We start from the raw sequence: 19,661 nt of genomic DNA on the forward strand, positions 1-19,661 counted from the left end.
TGCGCAGTGCCGCCTTTGTGTGATCGACTCCGGAGTTAGCCAGGTAGCAGCGACAGCTATTGTAGAGAACATTACATTAGACGACACAGTGGTAGCTAGTGGGTTAGCTCTGCAGCTAATCATGGTGAATGTAAAGAAGCGGAAAGGTCGAGTCGTTATTGACTCTGACTCCGAAGACAGCGCTAGTGACGATAATTTAGATCAGGTAGGTGTTATTTTTACCCTTTTCCCCACCGGTGGATTCTGAAGTTGACAACAGTTTGAGGCTGACGCTAATGTGTGCTAGCTGATTGCGTTGAGTGGGCCTATTTTATTTACAACCGCTGTTTCCTTTGTGATAAAACACTCAAATCTTAACACGGAGCTAGGTTTCTACTAAGCGTTTACGGGTTTCCGCATGGTACTGGATAAAATGGAACGTGTTTGAGTTTGAACAGAGCCAGCTCGTTAAGTTATGAAAGGTACCCAACGCTTGCAATCATGCAGTATTAAGTAGCCATGAAAATGCCGCGCCGTGGGCCTTTGACTGGTTTCGAGCCGTAAGCTGCGTGACTGCAGTCGTGCTCTGTTGAATAATTGGTGCTTTAGCGTTCAGACTGAACTGGAATGGAGTGTGTTGGGTTTTGTTTTGTTTTTTTGGCAAAATGAAATCGTTCTGGAGTCGCGTTTGCTTTAGTCAGAACATTATCTCCTGCATGACGTCATGAGACGAAGTTCTATTTCGGTGGTGTTGTTGTCAAACTGGAGCTGGCAGAGAAATATGTCAGTCTGAAGAGCTGCCAACGCTGTTCACATCACCTGTAAACTCACGTGTATTTGACCCGTTTGTTTTTTTTCCCCGAGAAAACAGAAACGGTGACCACAGAAGATCAGACTGGGTCAGTAAGACGAGCTTCTTTGGTTGCTCAAATCGTCAGTAGGTTTGATCGTGCGTGTTTTTTGACCAAGTGCGGATTAATATAGTTATCTTCAGTAGTTGTACGGTCTTTGTGGATTTCGAGAAAGCGTGTGATAGGGTGCCATGAGAGGATCTGTGGTGCTGCATGAGGAAGTCAGGTGAGGCTGGTGCATGATAATGTATAAGGACACAGAGACAGTAGTGAGGTGTGTGGTAAGAGAAAGGGTTTAAGGTGGGGATGGGATTACATTGGAGATCTGCTCTGAGCCCCTTCTTCTTCTCAGTGTTGATGGACATGTTGACAGGTGAGATCAGGCAGGAGTCTCCATGGACTAAGATGTTTGCAGATGACATAGTGATCTGTATTGAGAGCTGGGAGCAGATGGAAGTAAGTCTGGAGAGATGATGAATAAAAGTCAGTAGAACCAAAGCAGAAAACGTATGTGAACGAGAGGGAAACAGGTATAACTAAAGCTGCAAGGAGGTAGTGAAGATACATGCATTTAAATACCTGATGTTAACCATCCAAAGCAACAGACAAGAGAGGTGAAAAAGAGAGTGCAGACAGGGTAGAGTAGGTAGAAATGATCACTGGGAGTGATCAGAAAATGCCAAGATTTAAGAAAAAAAAAAAAAGTACATCAAAGGGACAATTCAGATTGAGCAGTTTGGAGACGGTTAGAGATGGTTTGGAATATGCAGATGAGGGATAGTGGATATATTGGAGGAAAGGCGTTGAATATGGATCTGTGAGGGAGGAGAAAAATAGAAGCCACAGATGTAGTTCATGGATGTAGTAAAGGAGTACATGCAGGTATTCTAGGGATGGTGTGAGCTCAAGGCAGATGATCCACTGTGGTGAGCCTTAAAGGAAGCAGCTGAAAGAAGATTTGAGGAATGAGGTGTCGAATGTTACCAGAGGCATTGCTAGGATCTTGAAACTTTGGATGATTAAAAGGACCCAGAAATATTTTGGATTTTCACTTGATAACAGCAACTTTTTAAAGTTGTTAATTAGACATTATAGTAAAATAGCATACTCTGTAACAGTTGCAATCAGGTGTGTTAGCCTGCCTTTCTTTTTTAAGTACGCAATCAGTTCTCCTCCTGTCCTGGATATAAAAAGAATCAGTATGCACTAATCAGACTCAAATATTCTTCTTATTATGGCACACTTTGAATAAATAGACATGCATAGCTTTGAATAGCACAACAAATGTTTATAGGGTAAGTTACATAAAATGCACATAGATGGTTAATTTTTTCCTTCTAAAATATTATTATTCACACAGTATATAGTTTTGTGTCAATAATATTATGTTTGAAAAAGTAATCTATGCTGCATAGTAAATTGACTGTTTTTTGTATAGCACTATTTTATTCTGAGGACTGAAAGTGCTTTATACATCTTGTCTCATTCACCTATTCATAAAAGCACCTTTTCTATGGTTAAGTGCTTCCTATCTAGCGTTCACACTCCGATGGATATATCTGAGAGCAAGCCGGAGTTAGTATCTTGCCTAATGATATTATCATGCAGACTGGAACAGCTAGGGATTGAACTACCAACCCTGTGATTACCTCCTGAGCTACAGCCACCCACAGAGTATATATCCATATTACTTAAATGTAAGCACTGAGGTTCATTCTTGATTTTGCGTATGCATAATAATTTAAGATCTTTTTTTCTTGGCAATCATGAGCTTCACAGCGTCACACTGTAACCATAGTTACTCATTGTCATGCATGCCTGTTTACACAGTTTGTGAGAAAGACGACAACTCTGCTGCTGTTTAAGCCTGACATTAATCTGAGCAACATGCATCAATTCATGTTTACAGCATGATAGTGTTGTTGGTATTTCTCAATAGTACCCTCATGGTCTGAATAACCAAATTTGTTTTGTAATTGCACTAGAAAATGGATGTGTAAGACGTCTGTGAATCCGTGGCACAATGTGTCAAAGATGACAGCCAGAACATGTAGGAGAAGGCATTTTAATAAGCCTCTAATTCACCAACCTTATTTTATAGCCAAGGTGCCGTTCTTCTCATGTCCAGTCTCTGCGCTGGTTCTTCCTGCAATGCTATTTTGAGATTGGTTCCTGGAACTCCTTTTCTGAGCACTTCAGTGTGGATATTAAAAGTTTCACCATGGACCTTAAACACTCAAGCAACATTCACAATGAGTATAATCGCTGCTGAAGAAACTTGGTTTGAGTCTCCCAAAGATTGAATTTGAGTTTTCATTGGAAGAGCCAGCAGTTTCCAAACCCAAATAAGTCAGGTCATTGCAAAATTAAAATTAGCTAAATTTAAGTTAAGGTTTTTGATTTTTTTTTTTTTTTTTTTTTTTTTACAAATTGAATTTCTAGATCTTTTTAACATAGAGATGAACCCATTTCAAGACAATGGTGAGGAAAGCTCCTTTGTAACAGGAAGAGACCCCCAATAGAAGCAGACTCAGAGTTCATGGATATGTGTTTGGCCAAATTGGTGAGGACAATAACTGCAGACGTACATGGCTTTCTTTGGGTACAGGTAAAAAGTAGAAACTGCAAGACTGAGAGGACTTGTTAATGATATGGAGCAATGGTGAATAAATGCATGATAAGCTAAAGAGATGCCCTCAGTGTTTTGGAGGACCTATAGTAGTATAACAGGTTGTTTTCACAGGCATGTGGCTGTGAATCTTTCTTAACATTAACTGCAGGAGCTGTATATGAAAATGCGGTTGTTTTTTCTAAGCTGAATTGCAAATGTTCTCCACGCTGCTTGCTCTTTAGTACAAATACCACATGTCTTGCTTCATCCATGTGAGAATACAGGGAGTGCAGAATTATTAGGCAAATGAGTATTTTGTCCACATCATCCTCTTCATGCATGTTGTCTTACTCCAAGCTGTATAGGCTCGAAAGCCTACTACCAAGTAAGCATATTAGGTGATGTGCATCTCTGTAATGAGAAGGGGTGTGGTCTAATGACATCAACACCCTATATCAGGTGTGTATAATTATTAGGCAACGTCCTTTCCTTTGGCAAAATGGGTCAAAAGAAGGACTTGACAGGCTCAGAAAAGTCAAAAATAGTGAGATATCTTGCAGAGGGATGCAGCAGTCTCAAAATTGCAAAGCTTCTGAAGCGTGATCATCGAACAATCAAGCGTTTCATTCAAAATAGTCAACAGGGTCGCAAGAAGCGTGTGGAAAAACCAAGGCGTAAAATAACTGCCCATAAACTGAGAAAAGTCAAGCGTGCAGCTGCCAAGATGCCACTTGCCACCAGTTTGGCCATATTTCAGAGCTGCAACATCACTGGAGTGCCCAAAAGCACAAGGTGTGCAATACTCAGAGACATGGCCAAGGTAAGAAAGGCTGAAAGACGACCACCACTGAACAAGACACACAAGCTGAAACTGGGCCAAGAAATATCTCAAGACTGGTTTTTCTAAGGTTTTATGGACTGATGAAATGAGAGTGAGTCTTGATGGGCCAGATGGATGGACCCGTGGCTGGATTGGTAAAGGGCAGAGCGCTCCAGTCCGACTCAGACGCCAGCAAGGTGGAGGTGGAGTACTGGTTTGGGCTGGTATCATCAAAGATGAGCTTGTGGGGCCTTTTCGGGTTGAGGATGGAGTCAAGCTCAACTCCCAGTCCTACTGCCAGTTTCTGGAAGACACCTTCTTCAAGCAGTGGTACAGGAAGAAGTCTGCATCCTTCAAGAAAAACATGATTTTCATGCAGGACAATGCTCCATCACACGCGTCCAAGTACTCCACAGCGTGGCTGGCAAGAAAGGGTATAAAAGAAGAAAAACTAATGACATGGCCTCCTTGTTCACCTGATCTGAACCCCATTGAGAACCTGTGGTCCATCATCAAATGTGAGATTTACAAGGAGGGAAAACAGTACACCTCTCTAAACAGTGTCTGGGAGGCTGTGGTTGCTGCTGCACGCAATGTTGATGGTGAACAGATCAAAACACTGACAGAATCCATGGATGGCAGGCTTTTGAGTGTCCTTGCAAAGAAAGGTGGCTATATTGGTCGCTGATTTGTTTTTGTTTTGTTTTTGAATGTCAGAAATGTATATTTGTGAATGTGGAGATGTTATATTGGTTTCACTGGTAAAAATAAATAATTGAAATGGGTATATATTTGTTTTTTGTTAAGTTGCCTAATAATTATGCACAGTAATAGTCACCTGCACACACAGATATCCCCCTAAAATAGCTAAAACTAAAAACAAACTAAAAACTACTTCCAAAAACATTCAGCTTTGATATTAATGAGTTTTTTGGGTTCATTGAAAACATGGTTGTTGTTCAATAATAAAATTATTCCTCAAAAATACAACTTGCCTAATAATTCTGCACTCCCTGTATAGCAGTTTTGTCAGGCTTTACATTCTTTGCTGCTCTATACAATCGGTAACCTTGAATAAACCAAATTGAGTCTTTGTTAAACAAGCAAGCTGCTATTGTGAACTTCACGAGAAAAACCATCTTTGACCAGTGTCCCGACTTGATCCTCCCTGCATTATATTATGTCACAGGGAAAGAAATTGTATTTAATGAAAGCTCTCAAGTGCGAGAGAGAGAGAGCATAGTTTTGTTTTTCTTTTTCTACATTTTATAGTAGTGGAGTATGCAGGTTCACTTTCTTTTTGTGTGTTATCAGGTCCTGTTTGAGTAGTTGTCTTGAATAACAGCATTAATGAGGCAAGTTAATCATCAAACTAGAAGGTGTTTTGAGAAATACAAGGCACATGTAATTTTACTTCTGGGAAACAGATTGCTGCTAAATAATAAGAAAAAGAAGCTTTCCATGGGTTTAATCATTAAATTTAAAGTGTTCTACTTCTGCTGACTTTGTCCCACTATATGAATTTCAGTCCAGTTCAGTTCAAGTGGCTTGAGAAGTTCTGTCCATTTGTACTGCAGTATGGGTAAATAATGTTTTTGATCCCCGCTGCTGAATTTGTATGTTTGCTCATTTATAAAGAAGTTCTTTAATTTTCTTGGCTGCTGCTTGGCAACCCAAAGCTTCAGCTCCCTTCACACTTTTCAGACTGGCTAGGTCACTGTATTATCTTAATCTGCTGCTTCTTTAGCCACTCCTGATGCCTTGGTGGTATGCTTTGGGCCATTGTCATGCTGGAAGACCCATCAACGACCTCTCCGGAGTGTTCTGGCTGACGGAAAGGGTCTCTTATCTGAAAATCTTCACATACCAGAAAATCTTCTGGTACTTGACTCTTCAATGTAGTGATGTTCTTTACCCTTAGCAGAAAAACAGCCCCAAAGCCTCTGTGCTTGGCTGTGGGCAAGGTGTTTTTTGGATCATACTTGGCATTTGTCTTACTCTAACCACGCCAGGTTGAGTTGATGACAAAGAACTTGATTTTTGGTTTTGTCTGACTACAGCACTTTCTCACCAAACCTGTGAATCATTTAGATCAGGGGTGTCAAACTCAATTGCACAGGGGGCCAAAACTCAAGGCACACTTTAGGTTGCGGGCCAAACAAGATAAACATTTATTGAACACACTAAAACAATGTTTTTTAAACATAAATATGAATAAAAACAGACAGGAATATTATTCCAGATTAAATAAACTTAAAAAAATAAACTAACTTTAAATATTTTGCTCTTCATAAAAATATCCCCTGTCAAAATTATGCAAGTTAGAAATATGAAGATGCTGCCAAAAACCATACGCAAGGTTCGAGCCGCATATAGACGGAGCTGGGGTACTGCCTCAGGAATGGAACTAATAAACTGTGCGGGCCATTCAGTGTCGTCCTTTGCCTTGCGTGTATCATTACACTGCAGCTCCATCTGAATCTGCACAGGTGCAGTTCAGCAAAGTCCGCTGACTTGGTTCAACATTACTTGGCAACAGGGAAAGTGAGGCAGGTTGCACCTGGTGCATTTGTGACAGCTTCACCTGAAATGCCTTCACCGCATCATACATGCCATATCCATGAACTGACAGATTTCCTTGCTGAGCTCAAAAACTCTATTGAGAATTTTTATCCCAACTTAGCCAACGGACCTCTGTATGATAAGGAATGTCGGCAAACTCTGAATCTATTTCCCACATAAGACTGAAATTGACGGTGATTTAAACTTTTAGCTCAGATGAAATTTACAGTTTGCGTTATGGTGATCACTACATGCTCCGTTTTTAGGAATTTACCACACAGCCTTTCCTGGTGTACGATGCAGTGATATGCTGATAACTCACCGGTACAGTTCTCCTCCTGCATCTTTACTCGCATCCTGCTGACTAGTCCGCTTTTTTCACCGCACAACACCGGCGCTCCATCTGTTGTAAGTCCATCAAGTTTGTCCCAGGGCAGTTTCATGTCGGTTACACTTTGACATACCTTTTAAAAAATGTCTTTTCCTGTCGTTGTCCCGTGCATCGATTTAATGTTCAATATTTCCTCTCCACGGATGAAGATGACCAGCTGTGCAATGTCCATCATGTCTGTACTTTCATCCACAGCAGGAGAGTATGCAATAAAGTTTTTGCTTCTAACTGTGTTCTTAAATCAGTGGCCAAACCCGATCAGCAATCGTATTTCTCCTCAGGCTCACATTTGCCAAAATCTGCGTTTTGTCTGGACACAAGACGCCGCACACCTTCATCATGCAGCTTTTCAGAGTGGTACTGGGCTGATTTGGCTTTCTCCTCTGCTACAATAAAACTTGCTTTCACAACAGCTTCACTTTGTGATTTTGCTCTGGTGAAAAATGTCTGCTGAAATGTCAGATTCTTCTTTAGCTCTTCTACTTTCTGTAGTTTCTGCATTTAGGTTTTTCAACTTATCCTGATGTTTTGTCTCGTAGTGCCATCTTAAATTAAATTCCTTAATTACAGCCACATTAGCTCCACTAATAAGACACACGGGTTTACCAGCAATGTCTGTAAACATATATTCAGTCACCCACTGGCGCTGAAAGGCTCTGCTTTCAGAATCAACTTTTCTCTCCACCATTGTGACCAGCTAGCTTCGCAATAACAGAAGTTTGACTTGATTGACGCTGGAATGTTCCCAGTTAGCCTAGCGTTCAGCAAGGAGGCTGCATTATGGGATCTGTAGTTTGTATATTATTAGCGCCTCATATCGCCGGGCCATGCATAACAATAATAGTACATCCATACTTGATGGGCCTTGACTTTGACACATGTGATTTAGATGTTCAATGGCAAACGTAAGACAGGCCTGTGCATGTGCCTTCTTGAGCAGGGGGACCTTGCGGACACTGAAAGGTTTCAGTTCATTATGTGTAATGTGTTACGAATGGTGTTTTACTGACTGTGGTCCTAACTGTCTTCAGATCAAAATAACTGCACCAACAGTTGTCACCTTCTCACTAAGCTTCTTGCTGGTGGTCTTGTAGTCCATTCAAGCCTTGTGCAGGTGCACAATCTTATATCTGACATCATTTGACAGCTCTTTGGTCTTACTTATGGTGGTCGTGAGATCAGAATGGAAGAAATTGATTCTGTAGGCAGGAGTACTAACCTGTGGAGCCTTAATTCTGGCTGGGCTTTAGTCAATCAAACAAGTACTAATTTCACTCAGTGACATGCAAATCAATTTATAACTTTTATGTAATGTGTTGTTTTGATTGATATTCTGTCTCTTCATTAAACTGGAACAAAATTAAAGACTGTTCAGTTCTTTGTAAGTGAGCAAACTTACAAATTCAGTAGGGCATCAAATAATTATTTCCCTCACTGTAGGTGAACCACATCGCTGTTTTGTCACTTTCAGGAGCTGCTGTCTTTGGCAAAGAGGAAAAGGGTTGATTCGGGTGAGCAAGAAGAACCTGTTGGCAAAGCAGCAGCTTCCACAGACTCTGAGACATCTGACAGTGATGACGAGGTATAGCACTATTAGTATTTACTCTAAAAGACCTTACAGTTTTGGACATGTGAGGCACAGGAGACTAAACCTCAATTCTCTGTCAATTATATAATCAAAAGTTACATTTTCATTCCTTCTGTGTAGTGGACGGTCGGTGGCACCAAAGGCAAAAAGAAGGTTAAGCAGGGCAAAGGGTCTGAAAAGAAGAACGCTACAAAGAAGAAGGTTAATAAAGCGACAGCGTCTGGTAGCTCAGATGGGGACAGCTCAGCTGAAAGCTCTGCACCAGAGGAAGGTGGGTGTCTTAATTCAGTGTTCACATTGAAAAAGATTTTCCCTGCTCTTAAATAAGGCTTCTTTGCAGCCTTTTTTTAAAAAAAAATATATTATTAAGTCACACATCTGTTCATAAATTTAGTAGCCTTGAAATGCTACTAAACTGGTGAGCAAAACAGACTTGCACGCGTTCTCATGTTCAAAACATGTTCAAAACATGTTCCATGAAGTGTAGAGCGGGACATCCAGACATATTACGAACTGTAGATTATACATCACTACAGTGCTGCATCCACAGGTTTTTCAAGAGGTTAGGATTACATGACTCACTCACTCATCCTGTTTATCTCAGGTGTCTCACAGCAAAGCATCTAAGCTGTTGTTTATTTTTGTCACATTGTCCTGGTGTGAACTGGTTGACAGCATTAAGAAAAACCTGAAAAAAAATTCTCCTGGGAATTTGTGGTTGTTCACAAATCCAATTCAGTTTTGGTAATCCACTGAGATAGTGGATGCTTGACATGAAACGGTCTACATTGAGTGAGGAAAAGCCTACAGTACAACTTCACATTTACACTTATTTACTTTTTTGGGACCTAATTACATTGGCAATGTTAAAAGGATTTAGAACTGCTTCATGGTTAAAAGCTTCCCTTCCAAATTCTGCTTATAAAAGCTGTTTATGACACATTTTGTAGACAAAAGTCAGATATATTAGAATTAAAATCTCTCTGATGACGTGTCTACCTTTTTGTTTTGTAATTGATTTGAAAACAGTTTTTGTTTTTTGTGTTCCCTGTCTTTGGTTCCTTGAAATTTTTTAGGCGAGGTGTCTGATTCAGAGAGCAACAGTTCGTCCTCCAGCTCTGACTCGGACTCCTCTGAGGACGAGGTGTTCAGGGATGGTTATGATGATGACTTGATGGGTGATGCTGAGGACAGAGCTCGACTTGAGCAGATGACAGAAAAGGAGAGAGAACAAGAGCTGTTCAACAGAATTGAGAAAAGAGAGGTGCTAAAGAGACGGTGAGTGGGGAATAAAAATCGTTAAAAAAAAAGTTGTACTTGGCATAAATAACTTTTTCTTAGTTGTTAAAAAAAATCCTACAAGATAGTTATTTGTTAGAATACACTAGAGCACTCCTATTTTACTTCGACAAACTTGCCATACAATGCAAAAACACGGCATTTTTAAGTTATGACGTGAGCTCACCGTTTATTCACTCAGGATTCTGCTTGTTTTCAAAGGTTTGAAATCAAGAAGAAACTAAAGACAGCAAAGAAGAAGGAGAAGGAGGAGAAGAAGAAAAAGCAGGAAGAAGAGCAAGAAAAAAGGAAGCAATCTCAGGTTCAAGATACACAAGTGGTGAGTCTAGTTTCACACACATCTAAAACAATATTAGACACACTATTAGGGCTGGGCCATATTATACCGTTCACGGTAATACCGGTACAATGTTGGGCAACGATAAGAAAATAAAATATCGTGATAGAATATGGGTAAAACACGCATGCGCAGTGCCTTTGTTTTCATACGCACATGGCGGCAACGGAGAATGAGAAGGGGGGGAAAGCGGATCGTTGAGTGAAACGGATGAAACAGAATTGGTTTGTAAAAATGTTGCAACTTCAGTGATGTGGAACTGGTTTGGTGTTTGTCTGTCAGATACCCACCAAAGCACATATTTTTGTACAACATGCAAGCGGGCCGTCGTTATTGCCGTTTTTGTCGGACTAAGGTGCTCGTAAATCTAGGAGTAATCTGGGTCCAAAACTCCGTCAACTTCAGGTCCCAAAGTCAAACGAACACTGCGGTATCACTGAGAGTTAAAAACTGTCTAAATTCTTTCATCTTAATAAAATGATCAGCACTGCTGCTTTACCAGGTGTAACAATTAAGTTTAACATCCAGGCATCCATGAAAACAGAATTTATTACATTTAACAGAGTTAGAAGTTAGCAGGAAGTTAGCGGAGGTCAGCTCGCTAGTTTCACTAGTTACTTAAGCATGACATAGTGGGGCTGTTCATATAACGATATATATCGGATGACAATATAAAAACATCTATCGTTTCATTTTACGCTATTGTTTGTTTCGTGGTGTCGCAAAATAAACAGTTTACGGCAATATTTTTTCATCGTTCTGATGGTCACTGTAGTGGTTATATTCATTTCTTAAAGTTCTCTCTTTCTCTTATATGTAATATAACCACACTACGGACGGACAAGTGCCTGTTTTTATGCGTTGTCGTTAGCAACAACGACGGTAACACCTTCGCGTGTCCGCTTGTTTATGTTCCACATAAACCTTTCACAATAAACTCAAGATCCTGTTGAGACTTTTCAAAATAAACTGAATCACGTGAAAGAGCAGATTATTTACAGATGAGAAGTAAAAAAGAGCCGCCAGGTGCTAAAAAATAAACCTTAGACTCAAACGTTAGAACAGGCAACCCGCAGCACGCCGTGTAATAAATACAAAGAAAACGGCGGCCGTTACAACTTATGTCTAAAAATGTATAGTTTCATGCATCGGTTAAAACACTCGACTCCGGGTAAAGGACGCGCAGCTGGAAACACTTCCCGCAAGTCAAGCTGCCCGAGATTCACAGAATTTACAGAAAATGTTAAATTTTTGTGATTTATATCGTTATCGGACGATAGAATTCTTATATCGGGATATGAGATTTTGGTCATATCGCACAGCCCTATGACATAGCATGTTCTGACTGAGAGATTTCAGAAAAAATTCAAACGTACAGCTCTGCTATCGCTTCCAACATAAATGAAGACAGAAAACTAAACAGCAGTGACGTTTGTAGGGTTACTGAAGTTGGGCTAGCTGGTATATAATGATGTGCTACGTGATCGCTAGCGACACAGCTACGTTAGCATAACATAAACACAGGGAAGCTGCAGGATGAATGCTAACACTTTTCCACTCAAAAGTTAACGTGAGGGTTCCTGATGGTTAGAGACAAATGCAATCGCATGGCAGCATGCTGTAAAGAGACCAAACCTTAGGCAGGAGAACAACTGATATAATTCATCCACAATACGAAGTTAGTCATTAATATACTGCAACAACATGGGAATAGAGCAGCTGTGATAGAATACAGCATTAATGAATCAATGGTACAGAAGTGGAGGACGCAAGAAGAATGAGTTGAATAAAGTTTGATTTATCTGACTGCTTTGTTTCGCTTAATGTGCCTTATAATCCCGTGCACCTTATGGTCCGAAAAATACATATTTTACTTTTTTATTTGGCACACTGCAGTTCAATGTTGCAAAGCACCTCTTTTTAACTTTAGTGGATATTATACATGGTTATGCTCAGGATATGTCAGCCCATTTCTACTGGAAATGTTTTTTGGTTAAACTTTCAGCAAGGAATTTGCATTTGCACTGTTGAATTTTTATATAGCTTTAATGCACATAAAAAACAGCTGCTTGTTTAAGTGAAAATAAATGGATGTTTTTTTGCGCTAGTAAAGTTGTGGAGTTGTATTTTGTTTCGTATCAATTATATCGTCAGTTATATCGTTGTCGCAAATTTTCAAATATATATCGTGATAAATATTTTTGGCCATATCGCCCTGCTCTACATACTATACAACAGTGTGTATCAGTACCTGCTAAAACATATTGTTTTAGCAATATGTTTTTAGTGCAGTACTCCCACTGCACTTTATAATATATACAGGGAGTGCAGAATTATTAGGCAAATGAGTATTTTGTCCACATCATCCTCTTCATGCATGTTGTCTTACTCCAAGCTGTATAGGCTCGAAAGCCTACTACCAATTAAGCATATTAGGTGATGTGCATCTCTGTAATGAGAAGGGGTGTGGTCTAATGACATCAACACCCTATATCAGGTGTGCATAATTATTAGGCAACGTCCTTTCCTTTGGCAAAATGGGTCAAAAGAAGGACTTGACAGGCTCAGAAAAGTCAAAAATAGTGAGATATCTTGCAGAGGGATGCAGCAGTCTCAAAATTGCAAAGCTTCTGAAGCGTGATCATCGAACAATCAAGCGTTTCACTCAAAATAGTCAACAGGGTCGCAAGAAGCGTGTGGAAAAACCAAGGCGCAAAATAACTGCCCATGAACTGAGAAAAGTCAAGCGTGCAGCTGCCAAGATGCCACTTGCCACCAGTTTGGCCATATTTCAGAGCTGCAACATCACTGGAGTGCCCAAAAACACAAGGTGTGCAATACTCAGAGACATGGCCAAGGTAAGAAAGGCTGAAAGACGACCACCACTGAACAAGACACACAAGCTGAAACGTCAAGACTGGGCCAAGAAATATCTCAAGACTGATTTTTCTAAGGTTTTATGGACTGATGAAATGAGAGTGAGTCTTGATGGGCCAGATGGATGGGCCCGTGGCTGGATTGGTAAAGGGCAGAGAGCTCCAGTCCGACTCAGACGCCAGCAAGGTGGAGGTGGAGTACTGGTTTGGGCTGGTATCATCAAAGATGAGCTTGTGGGGCCTTTTCGGGTTGAGGATGGAGTCAAGCTCAACTCCCAGTCCTACTGCCAGTTTCTGGAAGACGCCTTCTTCAAGCAGTGGTACAGGAAGAAGTCTGCATCCTTCAAGAAAAACATGATTTTCATGCAGGACAATGCTCCATCACACGCGTCCAAGTACTCCACAGCGTGGCTGGCAAGAAAGGGTATAAAAGAAGAAAAACTAATGACATGGCCTCCTTGTTCACCTGATCTGAACCCCATTGAGAACCTGTGGTCCATCATCAAATGTGAGATTTACAAGGAGGGAAAACAGTACACCTCTCTGAACAGTGTCTGGGAGGCTGTGGTTGCTGCTGCACGCAATGTTGATGGTGAACAGATCAAAACACTGACAGAATCCATGGATGGCAGGCTTTTGAGTGTCCTTGCAAAGAAAGGTGGCTATATTGGTCGCTGATTTGTTTTTGTTTTGTTTTTGAATGTCAGAAATGTATATTTGTGAATGTGGAGATGTTATATTGGTTTCACTAGTAAAAATAAATAATTGAAATGGGTATATATTTGTTTTTTGTTAAGTTGCCTAATAATTATGCACAGTAATAGTCACCTGCACACACAGATATCCCCCTAAAATAGCTAAAACTAAAAACAAACTAAAAACTACTTCCAAAAACATTCAGCTTTGATATTAATGAGTTTTTTGGGTTCATTGAGAACATGGTTGTTGTTCAATAATAAAATTATTCCTCAAAAATACAACTTGCCTAATAATTCTGCACTCCCTGTACAACAACAAAAAAATATCTGTGACGTCTTTTAGTGCCTTTTACTGTATATAGTAACCATCTGTATATAGTACAATTTACTCTTCTATAATACATTGGGGTGTCTAATTCAACTGCTTTTTCCCCAGTGTAGGATTAATAAAGCCTCTATCTATCAATCATTGATAGTCTTGCCTAAATAAGAGCTTGAACTGAACTTTTAATTTCACTCAGTAATTTGAGTGAAATCTGATGCCTCCTCATTTCTGCCTGGTATGAGAAGGGGTGGCATTACACGTTGTCTTTATCATATTTCTAATTCTAACCTCTACATGCTCATGTCTACAGGTCATGTCCCACAACAAGGAAAGACGATCCAAGCGTGATGAAAAACTTGACAAAAAATCCCAGGCTATGGAAGAACTAAAGGCTGAACGAGAGAAGAAGAAAAATAAAACAGGTTGGCATGCTTTGTACTCCTTTGTGACAGGTTGTTGTGCCAATCTGATTGTCTTTCAAACGCTGACGTGTCGTCTCTTAACAGCGGAGTTGCTGGCTAAGCGTCAGCCGCTGAAGACGAGTGAGGTTTACTCTGACGATGAGGAAGAAGAGGAGGAGGATGATGACAAGTCATCTGTCAAAAGCGATCGCAGCTCCCGTTCATCATCTTACGATGAAGACGAGTAAGTGTATCAACCAGTGCATTCACCACAGTGCCATCACAAGAAGAGCAATGGTCAAGTTTGATGCTTTTCTCTTGATTCTGAGTAACTTTTTAAACTGTGTTCTGCTACCAGAAAAGAGGAGACTCCACCAAAGTCACAGCCCGTTTCCCTGCCAGATGAACTCAACAGGATCCGCCTGTCCAGACACAAGCTGGAGCGCTGGTGCCACATGCCCTTCTTTGCTAAGACTGTGACTGGCTGCTTTGTAAGGATAGGAATCGGGAACAGCAGCAGTAAACCAGTTTATAGGGTGAGCTTATATTCTCGTTACATCTCCTCTACCACCAATATATTATTGTAAGGTTTATTTATTTATTTTGGAAGTATTTTTACTTATGTTTGAGTTTCTTGTTCCCTTGTTGAAAGGTTGCTGAAATTGTTGATGTAGTAGAGACGGCGAAGGTTTACCAGCTTGGATCAACACGAACAAACAAGGGATTACAGTTAAGGTAGGCATACTGTCATGGATATATGGATCATTTAGTTTATGGTGGATATTTATTTATGTTATTTTTTTTCCTGGTTTCCAAAAACACAACTCTTAATGTTGTAAATCATCTACAGGCATGGTGGTGACACACGGGTTTTCAGGCTTGAGTTTGTATCAAATCAAGAGTTCACAGAAAGTGAATTCATGAAGTGGAAAGAGGCGGTAGGTGATTTTATAAAAGAAGAATGTTTAAACAGTCCTAAATATATAATCGATAAAGTGATGCTGAAATGTGTTTCATCGATTTTTCCCAGATGATTGCTGCTGGAATGCAAGTGCCAACTCTGGATGAAATCACCAAGAAGGAGCAATCCATCAAAGAAGCTCTCAACTACAAGTTCAATGATAAAGACATTGAGGATGTAAGTCGTTTTTTTTTTTTACTAGGTCTTCATTCTTTTTTCTGACGTCATTAATTATGAGCAGTCATAAAAATGTTTTGTCTAAACTCTCTGCAGATTGTAAAAGAAAAGGACAGATTCCGGAAAGCACCACCAAATTATGCCATGAAGAAAACGCAGTTACTCAAAGATAAGGTAAAAGAAAACCAGCATTTTTTTAAACTCCAAGATAAGGTGGAATTATCGTAGCCCTTTAAATGTCACCCTGATAACCTGTAAATCTGTACCAACAAAACATGGACACTGACAGCAAATGTCATTGAACTTAACTTTGATGAGAGACAAAGGCTAATCAGGCTTACCTTTTCATTTCTTTTTCTTTTTTCTCTTTTGGTTTGAAGGCCATGGCAGAGGAAAGTGGAGATGGTGAACGAGTGAAAGTGATCCAGGATGAACTGAATGAGCTTGAGGAAAGGGCAGAAGCCCTCGACAGACAAAGGACCAAGAACATCTCTGCTATTAGGTACACAATCTACACTTATAAACATTTTACTGTGTTTAATAAAACAGCTATGCAAAGTTCCTGAATTAAAATACACAGTTTAAAACACTGGTTTCTTTAAATAAAGTTATTGTAAACTACAGAAAAACAGCTAAATTGTGTTTTGTTGGTAGTGCCAGGCATTATGTTTAAAAAACTTTGTGTGATATGTAAATATAGTCCTATCATTAAACTGTTCTTTTGTCACCCAGCTACATTAATCAGAGGAACAGAAGCTGGAACATTGTTGAATCTGAGAAAGCTCTTGTGGTAAGTGTTCACCTTCTTAAACAGCACCATATACAGTCATCACAGCCTCAGATGAGCTAAAAAAAAGAAAAAAAAAGAAGCTATATTACATAATGCAATTACTCCTTATTCATAACTTTATGCTAAAATATTGACAGCATGACACCATATTAATACATCTATGGATAGGAAAACCATCAATGACTCAAGCATCAGGCTATAAAGTCAGTTTTCTTACACTTTGAGTCTGTTTTTGCAGCATTTTATAAAAAAGGTACATTCATAATCTTCCTCAAAGTGCTTCCTCATGTCAGGTGTTTTCTTAATCTGGTGCTGCTTTACTGTGACCGTGTTCAGTATCACTGTGGTTCACTTCAGGCATCTGCCAGCCTAAGAGTTTTATACTATAGCACCTGTATGTTCAAGACAACCTGCATAGGCTTAAAACCGTCACGTCCTATTGCATGTGTAGTAAAAATAACATACCTATGAATTTTAGGTATTGTTATGTTTCATAACATTAATTATTTTCCAACAGGCTGAAGGACAAAATGCCAAAAACCAACAAATGGATCCTTTCACACGAAGACAGTGCAAACCCACCATGGTGTCTAATGTAAGTATTCTATAATAAATTTATCAGATTGGATAATTGTGCTTGTTTAAACACACTGAAATAACACATGCCTCATTTTCACAAACACTTATACCTGAATCATGAAGGTGACAGTTTAAATTACTGAATTGTTATAAATAAGACTGAAGACATGCTTAATTATGTGCATGCAGCATAACAGCAGTCTGAAATCTCCCTAAACTACCACTACTTCTACTTCTGTTGATCTGATCTGTCACTGTGATTCTTTTAATTTGGCAGGCCAGAGATCCGTCAGTCCATGCAGCTATTCTTGCTCACCTAAACCAGAAATATGGCTCTGGTTCAACACCAGACAATTCAAGTCCAGAGAAGAACAAACTGGTAAGCAGGACCCTCCCTGATAGCTCATAAAAAATTATGCCAAAACTGGTGTTGAAGTTTGGCTTTATCCAAGGAAAGATATTTTGAGATAAACTCAACTTTTTGAAAGACTAAACTGAGTTCAGCACTGTAGTGTTTTTTGGTGAATTCATGAATTATAAGCTGTCATATTTAAAATAATGAAAAAAAACTATTATTTTAGAATATGGCAAAACTATAGCAGAAAATAATGTATTTTTCTTTGAGGTCTTGTTAAAAGAGATTGGACTGGAAATGAGTACTAACCTGAACTGTAGCTCTTTATCCTGAAGAAATCTTTACTTTCTTTGTTTTAGGGTCAAACAAACCCGAAAGACAAAGATGTCCCGAAGCCAACCACTGACCTCTCGGAAGACTTGTTTAAAGTTCACGACTTTGATGTAAAGATTGACCTACAGGTTCCCAATGCAGGTGAGACCCTCGTTTTAACCTTGCGTGTTTTGTGGTACTGTTGAAGCTATACGACCTAGATGTTCTGCTTACTTGGAGCACAAGGTGAATGCCAGTTTGTATCACACTGATATAGTGAAGTTGTGTAATTTTGCTCTTCGTCTGCAGAGGCGAAGTCTCTGTCTGTGAGCTCTAACGCGTTGCCAGTGAAGGACGGCGCTCCCCGCAGGTCCCTCAACCTGGAAGACTACAAGAAGAGGAGGGGGCTGATTTGATGTGGCAGAACCTCATCGAGAACCTACATTGCATGTGTAAGCAAGAGTTTGTGTGTGTGTGAGTGAAAGTGAGAGACTGGGTGTTTGTGTGTATGAGCAAGAGCGAGAATGTGAATGACTCCTGAAAGATGTGTGTTTGAATGATGATAAAATAGACTGTACATCCAACACAAAGGAAATACTGATTAAACGGAGACAACATTTTTCTCAAAGGATCTTTCTCGGGAAAAAGAAAAAAGAAAACCTTGTCCAGTTATGTTTGTTTTTTGGGTTTTTTTTGTTCTTTTTGCATTCACAGACAAACTTGTATACGGAGTTTGTTTGTGTTTGTTTGTTTTTTAATGTATTTAACTTCTCTCCTACTCTTCTGGATCTTCTGGAGTCAACTCCCTTTTTTTTTTTTTTTTTTTAAATTTTTCTCCAAGAGGACAAAGACAACATGGCGCTTGTGGATTATTACCTTGAACAAGGAACCTATCTTAGACAAGTTGTTTAGGCATTTTAAAGTCTATGGACATCTTCGGATTTGACCAGCTTGTTCTCATCAGTAATAAATTAAAATAGTACATTTTCCCCCTCTGTATGTATGAAAATCTGCACTTGCATTCCATCCTAAATTTCAACAGCATTGTGGTTATTTGCAGAGTTCTCACTATCATCATCTCTGACTTAACCACAGTGTTGGCCCTTCATGAAAAATGTAAAACGTTCAGTACAGGTCAGCTGGACATCTGTCACTTTTTAATCAACCTAAATAAAGAGGAACTCTTTTGTATGGCCGACCTTATTCTAAGTGTTGCTTCATTTTTGGTTTCCCTCGGTTGGTTGTTCATGGGATAACTCCCGTGCCCTCAACTCCCAGAGCAGATTCTATGTGTTATTGATTGTGTCCATAGTCAGTTCCTGTTTTGATGTGGCATGCCATGTAAATATGCATTTTTGAGTGAGTGCGGAAAAAAATAAAGGGGCACTGTTTCATAACTTCTGTGTCATTTTGTCTGTCTTCTGCATGGACTACAGATGAGGGCAAGTGAATATACAAAGTTAGAACAATGTCTCCAAGTTTCAGGAACTGGAGTTAGAAGTAATCATCAAGAAATTTAAAGAGAACCTTCAAGTACAGAACAAGCTCAGCAGAGGTAAGAAGAGAGAGATTTCAAAGACTAGAAAGAAAACTAGTGACAGTTTTGTCTGGATACAGCTGCCAAGACATGAGCAAATGAATTGTGCCCTCAAAGAAGACAGTCGCATATCGATTGTATGCTAGTGCCCCACTCAAAAGTAAGAAGGCAATTAACTGACAAGTGTTCACCATTTGTTGACAAATGAAGCC

At 39.6% G+C, this 19,661-nt stretch overlaps 1 protein-coding gene across 1 annotated transcript; it reads left to right on the forward strand.

Moving 5' to 3' along the window:
- The first annotated feature begins 16 nt into the window (after nt 1-16).
- rtf1 (RTF1 homolog, Paf1/RNA polymerase II complex component) lies at nt 17-19,309 on the forward strand. Its single transcript, XM_084913865.1, has 18 exons — nt 17-205; nt 8,686-8,796; nt 8,923-9,073; nt 9,879-10,080; nt 10,303-10,420; nt 14,648-14,759; nt 14,844-14,982; nt 15,097-15,274; nt 15,391-15,473; nt 15,589-15,676; nt 15,769-15,876; nt 15,973-16,050; nt 16,257-16,378; nt 16,609-16,666; nt 17,184-17,261; nt 17,523-17,624; nt 17,960-18,074; nt 18,222-19,309. Exons 1-18 carry the CDS (start codon nt 122-124, stop codon nt 18,326-18,328), a joined length of 2,034 nt encoding a protein of 677 aa, XP_084769991.1. The 5' UTR covers nt 17-121; the 3' UTR covers nt 18,329-19,309.
- Nucleotides 19,310-19,661: the final 352 nt, after the last annotated feature.

Source organism: Perissodus microlepis, chromosome 19 (genome assembly GCF_051167445.1).
Source record: "Perissodus microlepis isolate ML-2025 ecotype Zambia chromosome 19, ASM5116744v1, whole genome shotgun sequence".
In the NCBI taxonomy this organism is placed as follows: Eukaryota; Metazoa; Chordata; class Actinopteri; order Cichliformes; family Cichlidae; genus Perissodus; species Perissodus microlepis.

Bases quoted from the DNA above. Each gene is read 5' to 3' on its own strand.
- rtf1 (XM_084913865.1), top strand. From the start codon at position 122: ATGGTGAATGTAAAGAAGCGGAAAGGTCGAGTCGTTATTGACTCTGAC. The intron at 15,474-15,588 runs GTAGGCATACTG...AATCATCTACAG, and splicing joins AACAAGGGATTACAGTTAAG to GCATGGTGGTGACACACGGG. The intron at 16,051-16,256 runs GTAAAAGAAAAC...TTTGGTTTGAAG, and splicing joins CGCAGTTACTCAAAGATAAG to GCCATGGCAGAGGAAAGTGG.